General features: G+C 34.9%; 1 protein-coding gene across 1 annotated transcript in view; it reads left to right on the plus strand.

Annotated features, from left to right (window-relative positions):
• The window catches only part of LOC128234229 (hemicentin-1-like), a 48,324-nt gene extending 30,321 nt beyond the window's left edge, over nt 1–18,003 (plus strand). The window contains exons 12-24 of the mRNA XM_052948329.1: nt 376–642; nt 1,689–1,955; nt 4,121–4,396; nt 5,020–5,292; nt 8,207–8,512; nt 12,436–12,768; nt 13,147–13,467; nt 13,876–14,013; nt 14,338–14,377; nt 14,696–14,787; nt 15,114–15,129; nt 16,378–16,457; nt 16,779–18,003. Coding sequence (XP_052804289.1) covers nt 376–642; nt 1,689–1,955; nt 4,121–4,396; nt 5,020–5,292; nt 8,207–8,512; nt 12,436–12,768; nt 13,147–13,467; nt 13,876–14,013; nt 14,338–14,377; nt 14,696–14,787; nt 15,114–15,129; nt 16,378–16,457; nt 16,779–16,858 — 2,489 coding nt within the window. The 3' untranslated portion in view covers nt 16,859–18,003. The remainder of the gene's footprint in view (nt 1–375; nt 643–1,688; nt 1,956–4,120; nt 4,397–5,019; nt 5,293–8,206; nt 8,513–12,435; nt 12,769–13,146; nt 13,468–13,875; nt 14,014–14,337; nt 14,378–14,695; nt 14,788–15,113; nt 15,130–16,377; nt 16,458–16,778) is intronic.
• Nucleotides 18,004–20,433: the final 2,430 nt, after the last annotated feature.

Here is a 20,433-nt window from a genome sequence, read left to right on the forward strand (position 1 = left end):
TTTTATATAATAAATGAGCGAAAAGGGTACGTATATCGAATGTAGAATCAATACCATTTAAATTACTGCAAAAATGAACGTTAATGTTAAGGAGATAAAGGGATGACAAATATGTCTGTCAATATCAGACAAGTAAGAACTATTCAAATATCCATGAGGTAAATAATACTTTAAAAATATTTGTATGTAAAGAAAATACGCTTTTACTTGTTTCCCTTAATATAACAATTCTAAAATATTAAGAGTTTCAATGTCCCTCTCTATCACATCCTACACGATACTGTAGAGGGTGTACAAACACGTGTTCTACCACATAGTAACCGCCATTAACAAAACAGTATTGACGTTATATAATCTCTTTTTTCAATAATTCAGACGGTCCAGATAACGTGTATTTGTCACCATCAACCACGTCGTACACGGTGACAGACGGAAACAACATTGGAGCTATATCGTGCTCTGCCACCTGTAACCCGGCCTGTACGTACAAGTGGTCCAGATCTGGGGTGGCGGTTAGTTCTACAGCCACACTAAACCTTGGTCAGGTTGTGAGAGGGCAGGCCGGATCGTATATTTGTACGGCAAGGAACCCAGGGTCAAATATTACTCGGAACGGAAAAACAGTGAACGTCAATGTCAGATGTAAGAATGTATGCAAGTCAATTCCGTATAATAATTACGGTGCTACGCCATTATATATATTTTTATATCTCTATTTATATATATATATTTATATATATATATATATATATATATATATATATATATATATATATATATATATATTTGAAGCAACCATCAATCATTTTTCATGAAAAGTGATATTTTTGGTATTTTTTTATCATGTGGGCTATTGTGAACGCCACATAATTGTCATCCGCAGTCCACATGGAACCTAACCAAATCTTCGGCACCTATCACATTAACAAGATGTGTTTCAGACGTTCGCTTTTCGCCTTAACATCCATAATAGATAACGAAAGAATAATTTATTATACCGATACAAAATTTAATATCTCTTTGTTATTACTCTAAAATATATATGATCTACAAATAACAAGTGAACAATTATCTGCGATTCCACTTTTAAAACACATTCAATTGTCTGTTTGTTTAAAAAATGTATATCTATGTTCAATAGTTCTGAGTTTAAACAATATTACAAAATACAAGTAGGATTTGTTTATTGCCATATAATCTGACATTCCAAAGTAAATTTAAGGTCGAAAATAATATTGCACACATTTATTGATATTTCATAATCAATTAAAATACTAACTTGCATATGTCGCCTGTAAACCAAGTCATTCGTTGTTGAGAATTCATGACCCGTCGGTGGTGTTGAACGTGTTTGGCCACTTTTTCCTCTACATGTCCGTATAACCAATACTATTTTTACCAGCATTCGAAACGGTCCCACTAACGCCTTTCTTGTCAAATCCGCCGAGTTCAATTTGATGACAGAGAGAGAAACGATGGAATATATAACGTGATAGGCCACATGTATAAAACCATGTGCGAAAACATAACAAATATTGACTTGAATTTAAACTTTTATTATATATATATATTTTTTATTACAGACGGTCCCAGCAACATGATATATAAAACGTGTCGTGCAACGTGTTACCCGCCCCGTTTATACACACATTATTTATATTTTATGGTCACTTTAATAAATATTTAAGACGGTCCAGATGACGTGTCTCTATCTCCATCCCAGACGTCTTATACGGTGACAGAAGGGCACACGCTCGTACCTATAACCTGTTCTGCCACTTGTAACCCGGCCTGTACATACACGTGGTCAAGACCAGGGGTGACGGTCAGCTCCACAGCCATACTGAATCTCCATCAGACGGAGAAAGCAGAGGCCGGGTCTTACGGTTGTACGGCAAGAAACCAATGGTCAAATATTACACGCAATGGACCAATAGTGAGCGTCAGTGTCAGATGTAAGAATGAATTAAAGTCTTTTTTAAACTCATATAATTATAGTGTTTGTCATGCTAGAGGTGAATTTCTTCTCAGACCTGTTTAGATTGTTTAAAATTTTGTATTTATGTGTTTAGAATACAACCCACATTAACAGTGAATGAAATTACAAATAGACAATCAGACTTAAGGGCTAGGCTTGATAATTATTAAAAAGAATTTCAACTTTCTAGGATGTTTAAAAATAAGACTTCTGCCGATACACACTCCCTGCGTCAAATTATGCTTTGATATGTGTCAGCCAATGAGATAGTATTATTAGACAATTAGATGACCTGAAGTAGTGTATTAGAAAGAAAGACTCGTTCACTAGGCCTACACCGCCCATTCTTAGTCATTGAAATCTAATTTCATGTCGTCTAACTATTACATATTAAAATATTTGTATATATATTAGAAACAACCATATATCATTAATTCGTGTACAATGGTATATGCGTTTGTTCTCCGTGTGGGCTATTCTGATCGCCATATACTCGTCATCGGTCGTCTTTGACTATTGTAGCAGCTATGTCGAATCTAATGAAATTTATGGCATATATTATCTTTCAAGTTTAATTCCAACCCACGTTCGGTCAAATGTTTAAATACCATGTGGACACCAGGAAAATCGTGCTTGTCATGATTGATTGTTTTCGCGAAATCTAGGTATTGATCATGTCATGTAAAAAGATTTGTCACTTTTTCAAACTGTTTCAAAATAAATAATGTAAACTATTTAGAATCAACATTTATTTTATCTCAGTATACGTAGAAGGTTCGAACTAAATAATATATTAACGGTAAACGTTTTACTGTCTTGAAATAGCGAAAATTGTATTTTGTATCTGTTGGGACAAATATTCATTCCATTTAAACTTTTTAAAAACGAAGCCGAAATTTTAAAATTCTCAGGCGAGTTATTTGAAGTAACAATTCCGTTTTGGTTGTCGGTTCCTGTTTTTGTACTCTCCATAACTTGCACCTAACCCCAAGTCATGTTGAGGGAAAAAGGAATTACTTAAAACAGTTCCTTTACGGTTGGCGACCTTTGTAAGTCAAAAAGCATTGATATATGAATAGTAAATGCATATCATTATTTGAGGATGATTCACATCAATATCAGAACCTTAATAATCTTTATGTTTATGGGATGATGTATTATAATTAGTATTTATTTGGTTAGGGTTTTTTTTTCTTAAAAAACAGCGTGCCACTGATTTTTTTAATAAACATTTATCGTTGGAATGCAACGATTCGTCAAACACATGGTTTCCGCTTAAACACCTTAACTTTAAAATGGACATATTTTGATATAACTTTGTATGAAAGATTACCCAATTGTTGATTGGATCAAAGTAAATGGCGCTGTTATTTAAAACATGAAGTTCTGCTGCAACTATGGCTTTACAAATGCATTGTACACACTACAAAACAATATATACAATTTCTTAAATAGCGAATTAGTTATAGGATCATGTAAATAAAACAAGAGCGTAGCCACTGCCAGTGGCTGTCAGTAAAGAAATAGATATCTGCTTTCATTCAAATGTATTAAAAGTTAACACATTCCTTCATCATGTTTTAAATTTCATTTGCATGTGACACATGTTACAGAGGGGAAATAGAATAGTTTGTTAAATCGTCTCATTGACTCGATGGAAAGCTAGATGTGATGTTTCCATAAAAGCCCAAACTGACATCATTGTCTATGCAGTGCAGTGTAAAATGTTGTTTACAGTAGCTGGTAGAACATGTAATTGATTAGATACTTTAAGAAGGAAACAATACAACAGACTTACAATGTTGTGTGTTTTTAAAATACGTATGACAGAGTCTGTGTTTTATATGAAACTTCTTTACCTTGCTTTTTAAGTCCGAACAAGAAGGTCCAAACTTTAATTTTCGAATGTTACCGTAGTAACAGTATTTAAAGAATAGTAGGAAGTGTGTACTCTGTTGGATATTCTTTATTTTAATTATTACATAAATTACTTTTTTCTCAATCACCCAGTGAATTGATAAATCTTATAACATGGTTGTAAATATCAATATGCACATTGTAACACCGACAGAAATTAAATCAATTGAAGTGAAAGACATAAATGTTATTAGATATGTACACGTATTGTTTTGTCTCTTTTAGACGGGCCTACTGCAGTAGCATTGAGTCCAGGCACACTAAACTATACCAAGAATGAAGATGACACACTTGCACCAATTACTTGCTCTGCCGATTGCTTTCCCGCATGTAATATTATTTGGCGGAAAACTAGCGGAATATTAGGTATCGTCAGTTCCAACGCCTCTTTTAACTTGAGAGAACTCAACAGAACTGACAGGGGCAGATACAAATGTGTGGCGACAAATCCTTACACATTCACAAATACTACAAGTAAAGACGTTACCATCAACGTCAGATGTAAGTTTATGCAACGGTCCTAATGGTAAATAGCATTGATGCTAAAGTGCATCGATATATGTATATACAAATACAAATATGTACGCCAATTTAGAAGTCATTATACGTTAATTAAGATTATATGTTACAAAAATTGAATAGTTACAGTGTTTTGAAATGTAATTTAGCTTCTACAACGAAACGGTTCCTTGAATTACAGATAGTTGTTGCAAATTTTATCAAACAAAAGTTAATCATATTCTCAGCGATTGTCCTTGTGTGACTAACCTTGTATTTGTTAAACAAACTATTGTATCAAAATGTTCTGTTCTGTGTTGTATTGCATTTTATTGGCATATGTTCTGAAAATGGGGAATTTTAGAGGCTAATTTGGGGGAAAATAGAGTAAGTCGTGGGTACCGGCTACGATAAAGAAGGGTTGGAAGGATCCGACTCTTACAGTAAAGGTCAATTAAAAAAAAATCCTCACTTATTTAGCGCCTACAGAAAGGCGGAAGGAGGACCTCTGAATTTATTGTTATGCGGCCTTTGAGTCATTTACTACTAATTTAAAAGCTTGACCAAACTAATAGACACATTAAATGTTGGGTTTTTTATTATTACTATTTATTGTTCCACTATAGATGGCCCAGACCGTATAACACTGAATGAATCCAATATTCACACAGTGACGGAAGGAGACGCTGTCAGTAATATTTATTGTTCAGCGGATTGCTGGCCAGGATGTGTCTATACTTGGTCTAATTTGACTAACAATCAAACAATGGTCTCGTCCGCGATTCTGGTGTTTGGGACAGTGAATCGCTACGACGCCGGTGATTACATGTGCTTGGCTTGGAACACTGCACCTCAGTTTTCGGGAGTGGCATCAAAACACTTCACCCTTCGTGTTCAATGTAGGTAAATTTATCGAAATTTCATGTCTGAATAACCTTGTATTTGAATTTATGTATTCCATGTTCATTTGAAAACATCTGATTCCTGCTTATTTGTGGATGACGAGATAAATGAAAATATCTGTTTTGAAACGCTTGGAAAGCCGTGACTGAAAGCCGATGTAGACGGTTAACCTTGGTTTATGTCCTTTGTAGGTGTCCTTAAATTTATGTTGCACTACTTCAGTAGCTAAGTTTGCACGATGCTTTTTGGACGTGAAGCATCAGCTCTTTTCGGGGGTATTACATTCAGTACTTTATTGCGAAACGTTGTTTTCTAAATAGACATTGCAATTAATGATCTTTGGAGATAACGTACAATTATAGCCTACAATAAATAAAATCAAATGAAAAAATACATTTAACACTTTTTTTGATGTAGAAATAAAAACACAAAAATCTCAAAAAACAAGAGCTGTCACAGTATGTGACGAATGCCCCCGAATGTGACATTGACCTACGAACAAGGTCAGTACATGAAAAGTTGATCTTGCCTTTATGTGTCAAATACATATGGCAAGTTATTTTAAATTTCCTCTGAACATAAAAAATACCACCCATACTTGACAACCTACACTGTTATGTCCTTATATTCAGAATTCCCTTGTGAATAAACACTTAGTGTATCTTTCACCTTAGAGGTAGGGACATGGGTCTTGCACAGGACACGTCGTCTTCGTATGTGGAACACATGTAGCAAGTTATTTTAAAATCTGTCCATACAAGGGAAAGTTACAGCCCGGACACGACAATCTATACTCTATGTCCTTATATGCAGCACTCCATTGTGAATAAACACTATGTGTGACCTTGACCTTTGAGGTAGGGACACGGTTCTTGCACGCGACACGTCGTCTTGGTATGTGGAACACATGTGGCAAGTTATTTTAAAATCTGTCCATACAAGGGAAAGTTACAGCCCGGACACGACAACCTATACTCTATGCTTATATGCAGCACTCCATTCTGAATAAAAACTAAGTGTGACCTTGACCTTTGAGGTAGGGACACGGTTCTTGCACGCGACACGTCGTCTTGGTATGTGGAACACATGTGGCAAGTTATTTTAAAATCTGTCCATACAAGGGAAAGTTACAGCCCGGACACGACAACCTATACTCTATGCTTATGTGCAGCACTCTATGGTGAATAAACACTAAGTGTGACTTTGATCTTTGAGGTAGGGACACGGGTCTTGCACGCGACACGTCGTCTTGGTATGTGGAACACATGTGGCAAGTTATTTTAAAATCTGTCCATACAAGGGAAAGTTACAGCCCGGACACGACAACCTATACTCTATGTCCTTATATGCAGCACTCCATTGTGAATAAACACTATGTGTGACCTTGACCTTTGAGGTAGGGACACGGTTCTTGCACGCGACACGTGGTCTTGTTATGTTGAACACATTTGGCAAGTTATTTTAAAATCTGTCCATACAAGGGAAAGTTACAGCCCGGACACGACAACCTATACTCTATGTCCTTATATGCAGCACTCCATTGTGAATAAACACTAAGTGTGACCTTGACCTTTGAGGTAGGGACACGGTTCTTGCACGCGACACGTCGTCTTGGTATGTGGAACACATGTGGCAAGTTATTTTAAAATCTGTCCATACAAGGGAAAGTTACAGCCCGGACACGACAACCTATACTCTATGTCCTTATATGCAGCACTCCATTGTGAATAAACACTAAGTGTGACCTTGACCTTTGAGATAGGGACACGAGTCTTGCATGCCACACGTCGTCTTGGTATGTGGAACACATGTGGCAAGTTATTTTAAAATCTTTCCATACAAGGGAAAGTTACAGAGCCGGACGGACGGACGGACGGACGGACGGTGCGATTTTAATATGCCCACCTTCGGGGGCATAAAAAGTTTATTTGCTGTCCTCATGCAATTTTAAAAATGATTTTTTTATAATTTTGATTTGAATTATCAAAAACAGAATATTTCTCAATTTGGCATCAAGGTAAAATGTTATAATTTGTGTTAAGTTGATTCAGTTATTTGAAAGATAAGTGATAACTGTATTTATATCTAGAATTCTTGGAAGGTTTATAACGGAGGTTTACCGTGCACATAAGCTTTTGTTTCTGCATGTTTAGGACGTGTATCTGTATACGATACCCTCACGCACTGAAAACAATTTCTATCCGGTTCCTATTTATGACAACAAAGGAAACTGAGGCAAATACATCTTCAAAGGAATAATTGTTATAAACGCTGTTGTAAAAATGGGAATTTCATTGTCATATAATTTTAAACTTTCATTTAACGAAGTCATAGAAATAGGTGTTGTACCAACATAAGAGAGTTCATAAATTGTGTTTAAGATGTATGTCTTTATGATATGTCTTATGTTTTGCTTTGCACATATTAAATCTAGTTTAATCATACATGTTTTCTACTGGTTGAAATCACCCAAAGTAAAGACTTCAGGAAGACAAAGTATCGAAGATTATTACAAATCCATTTTTTCAACAACGATTAATATAAAAACCTGCCTTTCTTCAACGTTGAAACTAGAGCAAACGTTTGGTGCGTAACAGTGAAGCTTAATACATTTTTAAGTTTCTGATTAGGGGGAATCCACCATTTCAAGTTTCAAGGTTAAGGTGGCTAAAACTGTCTTCTCGTATCAATTCTTTATGTAAAAAAATGATAAATAGTGAAGAGGTCAAGTAAAAAAACAGTCTTAGATTTTACATCTGTATAAACACTGTAATGGTCAACGGTGTTGCTAGATTTTGTGAAAGCATCGAAAACGTTACTCCCAGTTTGGTATAAATTCAAAATACCACAATGTACACAATCATATTTGGATATTTCAGATTAATATTCCTTCCCTGTGGTATTTTGCAGATGCACCTGATGTTGCGATAAGCCAATCGAATACTTTATTACTCGAAAATACCCCACTTAATCTCCGATGCAAGGCATTAGGTGTCCCAGCTGTTTACAACTACGCGGGCTTTGTGCAACGAGTTGGTGATATAGTGGTCCCTAACAGGCACGTGGAGAACCCAGGTGTGATGGATAGTATATCTGTCAACATCCCTTCCCTCCAACTCCAGGATACAGGGATTTACACTTGCTACGTTCATAATAACGTTACTGGCCTCGATAAACAACTCATTCAGACTGCTTCACAAAACATCGAGGTCTCAGGTATGTAAAGGTGATTGTTGACAAATAATCATAGCTTGTTGAAAAAATATTTACGGCATTCGGCAGTGTGCCGTTATAAGAACACATATTAATTGCATGGGTAAAAAGAAAAACAATTTCAGCTTTTGTCACTTTTAAATCGCTCAAGAGGGTTGATTTGCATTAATGGTTGCAATGTGGAATATGGTAGTTCAAATTCTCATAATATTATTACTTTTTATAACAATTTAAATTAAAATACAAAGTGTGAGAAGTAAGTTATGTGTCATTTTTACTTGCTTGTCTTACTTACGTGTTTTAACATGCCGCATAATGTCTGAGCTACTAATTAACATTACTGTTCACATATTAACTCAATATCTCGTGATGTGTACAGCGCGAGTTAAACGATAGAGTAAGAATCAAAATGTATTCTATGAGTCAATATGATGTTAGCTGTATAAAGTGGTTTTCTGCTTTTGATTGAGATTAATTTCACGTTGTGTTTGTTCCGATTTTCAGTAAGTGTATGGTAAACAAAATTTTGACTCATGTTTAGAGTATTCCGCTGTTTTATTGGTGGAGACCTCTCATATGTGTAGCCGTCAATAATGAAACCCCCGTTTAACTCTCTTAAAAATGTGGCAGTAAAAAAATGTTAGCAATGCCACTATCATCAGTATTGCATTCTAGGTGTACTATGTTGAAGAAACAATAATCCATATATGGAGAGCTTCACAAATACGGGCTTGAAGCATGCTCTCGACTTCAGGTCCTCCTACGGTTATGTGTGAAAGGGACTACTTCCTTGCTTTGCCGGAGTGATAGATATCCTTTTTTGGGGGATCCAAAATGGGAACCAAAAAAATTGGCATTCATTGCTCGTATCAGGCGCTTAGGCGTTAGTAAGCATATTGGACATGTCCTGGGCGGTTTCTGACTTCAATCTAACAATGAAAATAAATACGGAAACACTCGAGGTGCGTGTGCATTTTAATATAGTGGCTGTAAGTGTTCAATATTGTATAGGAAAGTATATTTCATAACTCTACGAGAGAGTATGAAGCAACTGACGTGTTAAAGAATTAAAGATGTATATGTATTTATCCGCATTTCACGTAAATAATCGGCAACTGTCAATCAAAATAAACGCTTTTCCGATAAGAAATCGAAATTCAACAGACCATAAGCATTCAAGCCCAGCTGTCGCCCTGAACAACGGACTGTACTGTACAGAACATAGACTGGAACTACCCGTTGTATTTACCAAGGCATATGGTGCAGTTTTTAAACGCTCAGTCCCGAGAGAAGCTTGATGTTTAATTTTAGAATGCTCAAGGTTGTAAGTGATGAATGGCAATGCATCTTCGTTTATCGACATATACTTCCAAATATGATAGTATGTTAATATAGCCAATTTTCGGCCAGATGAGTTTTAGATATGTTTCTCAAGTCTGTGTTGTAAATCTATTCACACATTTTGTTTGCTTTTTTAAGCGAGCATTACATTGAATTCAATCATTCATACATATGTATTAAACATATTAATTCATTTTTTAGTCAGTTTAACATTGAATTACCTTAAAATAATATCAAAAAGGTGCAAGTAACATTATGATTAGTGCCCTATTTTATCCATACATCTTGCATACACCTAAATATACTCAAGATACCTTAAAAACACACAACTATTGTTTATATCCATAGCTGGCCAGGTTGCTGATCTGTAGAGACTTTCATTGACAACAATCCGCTGGTAAATGAATGTTTCAGTACGGAATTCAATACTTCCTTATAGCAAGGGCTTCCGAGAAAGGAATATGGTCTCTAAGTAAAAAAACAAAAATAAGCATGTGTGATTTGGACTCAGCCAAAATACTTTATCCCTTGCCTTGTGCTCGAAACAGGGTTTATTTTTCATTTTTTGAGACAAGGAGATGCAGCTATGAATCCCATTACTAGGACAATGAAGATGTTAGTCACCCCTGTAGAACTTGTTTTGTGTGTAAATTATTCAAAAGAGTGGCTTTTAAAGCAAATCAGTTATAAGCAAGCAACATATAAACAATGGGCAAGTGCTGTTCATTTAAATATATGCCAAATTTAGCCTAAAAAGACAGATCATTTAATTAAAAAAATCAAAATGATGTTTTTTCATGCATTTTATACTTCATGTAGTCAACTATCATATGAAAACACAAGCTATTATACAAGGTATAAAACCTACATTTTCAGCCAATGAAACTGCAGATAGGCAATCATTCAGTATAACGCTTAATCATTTCAATTTTGGCGGGTGTTTAAAGGTCCGTCCGCCTACTGCCACTCATCCGATTCACACTCCCAGCGTCAGAGTATGTGTTGAAAATGTTTCAGCCGATGAGGTAATATTCTAAGACAGTAAGATGACCTGACGTAACATTTAATGATTTTTAATGATTAAAATGTTACTTCATATCATCTAACTTAGAAAAAGGGAAGGCAGACCAGCTCAATGGGTTTCCATAGAGACACCATTGAAAGCTTCTAGGTAAATTAAACTCTCTTTGATTCTTTAAATGCAAAAGTAAATAATGGCTACTTTTCAATTGACCGAAATGGCTATTTCTGCTTTATATGCGTTCCAACAGTTCTAAAACTTTTCTAAATCGTTTAAGTATTAAATCGAATCTGTAAGTATATATTGAACTTAAGCATGTTTTAACCTCTGTGTTAGAACAACAATGTAGCTTAAATACGCTCAAGCCCACAGTTATCTCCCTTTAGTTGACCAAGATCAATATGTTATTACAGAAAAAGAGTACTTGTTGTCAAGTGATAATATTTGAAAGAACATGAGCTGTTTTCACATGAGACTTAACATAATGACACTGTTTTGCAAATATGTATAGTTACCAGTGTAAATATTGGTAAAATTATAGCCCATGAAAGTCTGTTAATTGGTGATTTTCGTGTAATTACACTTTGATTTTATTTACTTGCAAATTTCTGACATGTTGTCAGGTAAAACAATCGTTGTTATAATTGAAATTATTTGTTTTCATATATGATAATGGTTTACACCCAAATAAAGTCATGATAAATTGGCGCTTGATTGATAGGAAATCCGGTTGATAGTTAAATGTCTTAAACTTTTTCATACAACTTTTGTCTCCCACCAGATGTAAAATTTACAGATGACTAGGATCAATATTCTACATGAATATTTCAATAGAAATATAATGTCATTCTTTTTGGAGCATAATTCGTAAATGTAATATTATGTATTGTAAGTTACGGTGCAAAGAAAACCATATTGGGTGAGAGCGAAGCTCGAACCCGAATATGGTGTCCTGCGCCCCGTATATCCCATATCGGGTAACCTACAAACCCCGTAACGTATATATCACTTCGACAACCTGTTTACATGTATAAATGTTTCGTTTATTCTTCGGAATCGGAAAAAAGACGCCATTTGGTACGATATAAATTTGGTGACCCAATATGGAAAAATATGGGGTCACCACGTGACCAGTTCTAGACCAATGACGTTGCGTCATTTATGTTGGAGGCGTGATATACACTATTATTGTACTTGTTTGTGTATATATTCAATAAATTGTCAACTGAAGCGGAACTGCCTGTAATCTAAATTAAGATGAAATACCTCCATGATGAATAAACATAGGTCAGGCGTTTCTCATTTCTTCCTGGAACGCCCCATTAGATGTTTAAGTACACTATAACTATAACGTTTCTGGCAATACCACTTCAAGAGGCAGCGCTTGAGTTCATATTGCAATTCTCACAAGCTTAAGATTCCATTGCGTTTCCTGTTTTGGTAGATATAATTGTGGTCTATAAAAACAGGATATATACCGCATCGCCATTCAATTACCATCTGCTGTACTCTGGCAACGAATGAATTTTAACATGTTTACAAAATCCGTTTCATGTTTTTGCAGCATCTCCACAATTCTTCCTGGAGGAAACATATTTTGTCGGAGAAACGTCAGGAAACATTACCATAGAAGTTCCATTCGTAAGTTTTCCTGAATACACATCATACAGCGTAATAAGACACGACGGACAATTGGTTTTGATGAATGGAAAAAACACATTACGCATGAGGAATGACTCTGTTTTTGCTGTGTTCTATGGACAGCAAGTCACACTATCTGGAAACGTTTTACAAGTTATCATAAGCGACTTGGCAGAGAAGGATTTTGGGATATATAAAATACAAATAACCAATGATATCAATACGGCAAATTTAAGCATTGATATCATGGCAAAAAGTATGATTATTATTATTATTATTATTATTATTATTATTATTATTATTATTATTATTGAAGGAATAATGTTATAAACCAATCTTATAAATGTTCGTATGTTTTCGTAGGGTATTAATAATAATCTATTAATCTAAATGTGATTGCAATTAAAACTTTGTGAGTGGTTTTGTTTTATTTCCTATTAAGCATGGAATATTTTCAAACAAAGTGTCTAAAATGCGCAGACTGATATATTTTCTGAAAAATACCATATAAATTTTGCAAAGATGTATTAAACATGTGCAATATAAATACTTTCGTTAGCAAAAAGGGAGTATTAATTACAAAGAGTTTATAAAACCGGACACATGATGTCTGACCTTGAACATCAACTTTCAGGCAAGCCGTCTCCACCAACAGAACTAAATCTGACCACTTTAGACAAGACTGTTACCTTTGAATGGGAAAAGGGGTTCAACGGTGGAAATGAACAGACATTTGTTTTGAATACGTCTCTCAATTCAGATGGTTCATGGATGTTTATAACAACTGTCAAAGAATCTGAATTAAAGTATATAGAAGACGATGGAAAGTTTCACGTGAGTTTAACGAACCTAGAGCCGGGAGTTTACAGCGCCAGAATTATGTCATTTAACATTTTTGGAGCAACTGATCCTGTCGAGTTCAAAAATAGTTTCGAAATAATGGAATATAGCAAAGGTACTGCATTATTAAGACCATCACCTGTCTTAACATTTTATTACTGTTTGCATGCATGTTATAATCAAATGCGTACTCTTATGTCTGTCATTGTAAGTTATGATTATTTATGTATGTTTGTAATTTGAGAATGATATTTTTCTTATAAGAGTGTTGAATATGTATCACTAATGTCCTTTACAATTAAAATTGCACCATAAAGGTATATTTAAATCTTCGTATGTTATTCTTTCTTGAAAGATTAGGTTCGATGTCATGATTTGGGTAGTAAGTTAAAAGTCTGTCTACAAAAAACGGTTCAGCTTTTAAATTACGAAATGAAAAATATACAAATATTAACAGGTTTACCAATATATGTGAACGAGTATGAACTTGTATGTGAACATTGACTTTGTTCTCGTTGTTTAGACGCCTCAGCTCGCAAACGCGTTTTAGTTATTGGAGGAACAACTGGAGCGATAGCAGGTGCACTACTTGTTGTCTTTGTCATCGTTGTTTTTATCAAACGAAAGTACGCCTGCTCAATTAAATTTGCTGAACGGGAAGGTAATAAAGAACTTCAATTATTAACAAATACAAATACAATACAGTTAAAACTACTTTTACTGATCTTAGAACCTTTATTTATAAGAAAACTGTAAGATATGAAGTTAATAGAGCGGAAGTAACATGATTCCGATGATGTAATATGAAATACAAACGATACCATTTAACCATTTGAATGAGGTTAACTCCGGAGTCTAAATGATATTTAAGAATACGGACGGATGGAAATATTGATTAATTGACAGCATACGACGCTTGACCATATTTCACGTTATTCGACAAGTTGCATGTAGGATGGTATATATGTACATTGACCTGTTTCAGATATGTACCAAAATACACATTCAGAACCGAAAACAGTTACGTAAGTAGGCAGTTATTTTTGAATTCTCCACTTCAGGGTCTGTCAATAATACAAACAAGTTGTTATACATTATGTTTGCACCTTGTAAACGAAATTTTGATTTTATATTGTAACATCGAGAAATTCATTTTAATACGGGGCGAGTGTCACACTGAAATCAAACTACAAACACGCGATTCGTACACGATTGTACTAGATGCTCGTTCATAACATTAATCATAGTATCATCTATTTTTTAATATTACTGCTACTTAACAAGGCCAACTCGACATGGATCGAAAACAAAGATACATATGTAGTTTTCTGACATTGTTACAGACAAGGAGTTGACAATCCCCAATATAACACCGAAGCCCAGACGTACGAGGAGTTGTCCATGACGACGGACATAGGGGTTTACACTGATCTTAGTGAGTAGTTGAACTCTGGTATTATTACAATACACATATTTTGGTTTCTGACCTAAATAGTTGTAGTAACCAAACAGAGACAACTGCAATTTTATCTAATATTGAATCACTTGGCAACGAGTGTTTGTATGTTAAGGTTTCTTGTCGTTCTTGATTTTAATTTTGTATCAGCCGCCTGTTTAAACACAAATCATTGATGTTCTTTACATGATCACTTCAAAAGTAATATAATACACCATATTGTACTTTGAATTAGGTTTATTATAATACATTGACATTTGCATATGTTAATCGTCGTGCTATTTATAAGTATTTATTCATTACAGAAAATGTCGACGATGGGTAAGTTCAAAAGTAAAAAATCATACATTGAACCGTTCTGACGTAACATATGTACGGATGATATCTAGAAATGTATGATAGATATGGTTAAAATATCCCATTAAACAGCTGTCTTTGTCCTAAGCTTTAATCCGATTATTTTATTACATCTTGCTTTTTAGATATAGTTTATAGATTCAATACTAAGAATAGTTTAAAGTTTTATATTCTTATAACATTTCATCTGAGAGTATAATGTTCTTTTGTCATTAAACGTAGTTGTAAATGCGAACTACGTATTACGTCCTGAGAATGCATTTTTCTAAAACAGTGACATTGCAAGCGCTTAATCGTAAACGTATATAAGTGCAGTGCATGGTGAAATATCGCAGGGTAGTTGATATTTTTGAAAAGTGTTCTAGTACGATGGAAATTGCAATAATTCACAAAAATAAATCTGAATATGTGCAGAACAAATGATGTGATAATAGTTCAAGAGAAACAATTCAAGAAGGCCTATCCTACGATCATTTTTTACCTGTTGACTGCATCTTTCAAATAACTTCCCTCTAACCGTTGACAGACGCGTCTAGGACGCGAGTATAGGGATTAATGTTTACAATTTCCAATGGATACGTGTCCGGGTACCGGCTACGGCAAAGAAGGATAAAAGCCCTGATACCTATTCCAGACTGATTTTACCCTTTGACAACACCTTTGAAATTACTTCCCTTAGAACATTGTTAGCTCAATAATATAAGTGTTAAGTATTGTCATTGTGAATTGTGTCAGGTGATTTGTGTGCAAAATCTTCGGCCCGATGTTGGAAAGTACAGAATTTTAGTGGAAGCTGTAAATTCAATATTTTCTGAGTATAGGAAACCAGTATGACTGAGGAGAGGTTGTAAGCTAGAGAGCGACTTGACTAGAACGTGCTTTTACATGGATTGTCGTTGTGTAATAACGTTGTCATGTTATGTGGACACTAAACGAAATCACGTTATACAAACATTTCTCCAAGTATATTCTTAATTATCGTAACAATGAATGGAAGTTAGATGTGTATGAGCTAACTTACTGAATAAAAAATGAATATTACCGCAAAACTACAGGATTTTTATGCACTTTCATAGGACTGATTGCTATAAGAATAAGTCTAAATGGCTTGTATGACACAAATTACCTTACTTTGCTTAAATTGTACCATGCATAAGCCACATTATGGGTAACATATTGTGCATGTTTATGTCATGTTCATGTCTTCTTCAGTCCGGATAATCCGAATATCTACGCGCAGTTGGATGAGTCCAGTTTAAACCCCGTTACGTCCGACGATACTGTCGAAAAAGGTACAAGCACTGATAACACAATTGCAAATGTTAGTGTTTTTCTCTACATAATCCACTTGAACATGTAAATTATTCTAACATGGGCTACAGAAATGGGTCATGTAGAGTAAGACGAGTCTCTATAGCGTTAACGAATAACTGTCCCTTTGAAATATTAAGCAGCTTTTAAAATGCAGGCTGTAAATGACATAAATTCACACACCACAGTAAAAAGCATGATTGATTTGATAGCATTATGTTTTCTTTCTATTTAACGACACAGTTTATTTGTCACATTCTGTTTCTTATACACATTGGTATATGTTTCCATTTTGTTTGCAGAAGATCCCATTTACATCAACTTAGTGTTGAAAAACCCAGCCCAGCTGCAAAAGACGCCGTTTACAACAGCATCGTGTTAGAATAGCCAGTGCACATTTAACACTGCCGTTGTCATTGCAATCCGAATGCTTAATCTCTATTAAAATGCGAGTGACCACTTTTGTAAGATTAAGACAAAATCAGAGAGAAATCAGGAACAATAATGTTTCAGTAATTGTATGGCGTAATTCAAAATATTATTTCCAAAATTAATCCTTAATTACAAATAAGTAAATGATCATATGTAAAACAATATATGCTTCTGGTGTGCTATTGTTTGCTTTTTTTAATTCATATTTTATTCTATGTTTTGCTTATTTTAAAATACCGTAGTGGATCTATTTTATTTTACGCTTGTAAATAGAAAACATCGTTTAAAAAATCGCATACCAAATCCAACTAAAGCACTAAAAAATAAAACGTAGTGTATTATGGTTGTGATACACGCACACTGTTTTTTAGCTAGATACGGATGATATGTGCGATTGTTTTGTGTCCGTATGCGTGGTACTAAAGATCTTAGTTAGAGATATACTAAGGACCGATATTATACTCGTCTTGGTTCAAAGTACTGTCGATCAGACACCGTTTCACCTAGGTTGTAATTAGGTCGTTTTCAGCTTTTCAAAGTTGCTAGATTTTTATATATAGTATGAATGCACTGTGCTGCTTGTGGAGTTTTGTGCTGTTCTTCCATGTTTCTTGTTTGTGATTTTATGTTTTATGTCTTTGGCGTTTACCAAGTTCCAATAAACCGGGTTTATGATTAAACGTTTTGCTACTGAGCTTGTTTCTGTAGTTTTTCGCATAAATATTGGAAGCGCTTCATAAGGCGAGTGTTTTAATTTCGTATCCATGCTGCGAAAGGTCCGAGTGCGAAAATTAACTTTTTTGAATTCATGCATTCATTGTTTTTCGATAAAAGCAGTTGACTGAACTGGACCATAACCAGATTGTTTGCATAAAGCAGGTGTTACCTGCATCATGTTAGCCAATTCGTATTTCCATATCTGTGGTACTTTTTTATATACATTTTTTACAGTTTTTTTAAAATAACGATGTACTATATTTTGATAACCTCATAGTTTGAAGCAGTGAGTTTATCGAAGTATAATTATATCTCACATACAGTGCTAATATGAAAGATAAAGACGTTTGTGATATGACGTCATTTGGCTTGAAAATGTTGCATGATTTTCAAATATATTGTTGTGATTAATGAATCAGAAGCAAAAAAAGATGTTTGTCGTTAGTGCGCAAAATACAAAGAAACATACAGAGAATACCCTGCATGCACTAGTTGAGAAATATTGCAGCCGACAAACTGCGCACTTCGACCCGCTGAAATTATGTTCAGTTTTCTCATGATCCGTCTATTGACTAAACCATAATAGATCAGACATAAGATGTATGTTTTTAAAAAATCGTATTAATACGTGGCAGGTTGTTTGTTTAGCTTATTATCACGCCAGAATGTAACCCTAATTAGTTAGATATACTGTAGTTATCGATGAAGCGCCAGTGTTTAGTGCTATCACACTTGATCAATGTTTAAAGTCGCTCCCTAAAAACGATAATGTAATACCTGTGTAATAGAACCGGTAACAGAAGTCTTCCAACATCTGCTTAAGCTTATAGTGTTAAGTTCATTGTTGACATGATTTTAAGTTTATTTTTAATTTTGGTATGTTTGTAACATAAACTATTCAAGTTTGAAAGCCGAGCCGCATTCAGCACTTTAAGCTCTTTGATTTTGTTATGGCTTTGTGAGGGACTTGCATATGCTGAATGGTGGAGGCTAAGGAATATAGAGAAAACGTTTGCACTGAACGATAAATGATACGTCAAGATATCAATATGACTCAAGTGATTTGTTTCCCCATTCAAAAGAACTTCAATCATGTCATGTTGGCCAAACAGTACACTGGTAGTGTGTGCTTTTAACAACACATAAATATATGTATAACTGTATGCTAACATCCCTGGAATCTGTTCATTTCATGGTAGTTCATTTACAGTTAATTAATCTTTACTATTACTGCACTCTTAGTCTTTTAAACTGTCATGCTCTATGGAAGTCATATCCTATCAAATCAATACCAACAGTGTTGAAACAGTCCCTTTAAACTGTCCTCGTTCATCCTCCTCGTTCAGAATAAAGTCATGCGGCGATCAAACCTCTAAGGTGACTAAGATGGTATTTTAACCATAGATGGTATCAATTTGAACGGTCATATCACGAGCTCATGTGACTTCGTCATTTATCTGTAAACCCGTCAAGGGTAGGCACGTGCTGTTATCTAATGTGGCTGGTCCCCCTACCAATAGCTAGTCATCACCCACAGGTATATGACCAAGCATAAAAAATGACACAATTTCATCTGAAAATAGCAATATAAAGACGGATGACAGTGAGATTCAGTACTGAAATTGCACTCTAAGGTGTAATGATACACATGGACACGACAATCAGGAACCCGAAAGTTCCTAATCTTATCTAGTTAACCAGTAATTATTATAACTCATTAATCAACTAGATAACCTGCTAGTTTTGTACAGCATGTAACCTTGCGAAAGTACCGAATCAAGGGACGCTGTACACTTTTAAAAGCTGATTCCTTACGACGTTCGACTGAACCATATCAGTGTGTATATACCACGTGATAAATTACGTCATAAATGCTACCTAGGAAGGCAGTAATTTGCTTAAGATGAAGACTTAAAACAAAGACAACATTTCTTTAACTACACTATTTTAAATAAAACAAATGACAGTCTTTGCCGCTTAAAGAGCCCCGCCTTCGTTTTATTACCGGAGTTTGATAATGTGATCAGTTTTATCAAACACTTCGACAAACCAGCTGTTTCCAAATTAATACTTTGACAATGCTCCGTCAGACGGCCGTATTGTGAAAAGGTTTGTCGAAGTGTTTAAAGAAACTAAACTCTCAGTCCAACTCAGGTAAAAGACCGAAGGCGGGGCTCTGTAAGCGGCGTAGACTGCGCTATGTTTCATGTAATATGGTAAAGAAAATCGAAGATATCTTTTTTTAAAGTCTATATTCGAAGCAAAATGTTGCCTTCCGACGTAGCGTTAATGACGCAATATGTCACGTGGTATATACACACACTGCAAAACCTTTCATGTAATTAAGGAATGAATTGCGGGGTTGATGTCATTATCGGGGTATGAACGCACTTGGGCTGGTCAAAGTGTGTGGAGTCCGAAGGATCCAAGAATTGTTAAAAAATACTACATTTCATTAGGAAAACCTTTCGGTAATCCTTTCATACCCATTCTGTAAATAGAACGACCCGACTGTAACCGAAAACGTTTATCAAATGACGTCACGATAACGCGGGAAAAGATCAACCGCTTGAAATCACTTTTAAACGTAAAATTAAAATACTTTTGGCAACGATACATTTAGCATATCATTATTTAACACTTTCCAAAATATTTATTTATATTTTACGGCACCTGCTGACACAATACAAATAATAACAAGATCAAAAATTGTCATGTATATTGTTATGCGATGAATTGCGATCCGAACATATCCGAAGATGTTGCGTTCATTGATTGATAAAATCTATGTGGCGCCCTCTGCAGAAG

Source organism: Mya arenaria, chromosome 5, assembly GCF_026914265.1.
Source record: "Mya arenaria isolate MELC-2E11 chromosome 5, ASM2691426v1".
Lineage (NCBI taxonomy): Eukaryota > Metazoa > Mollusca > Bivalvia > Myida > Myidae > Mya > Mya arenaria.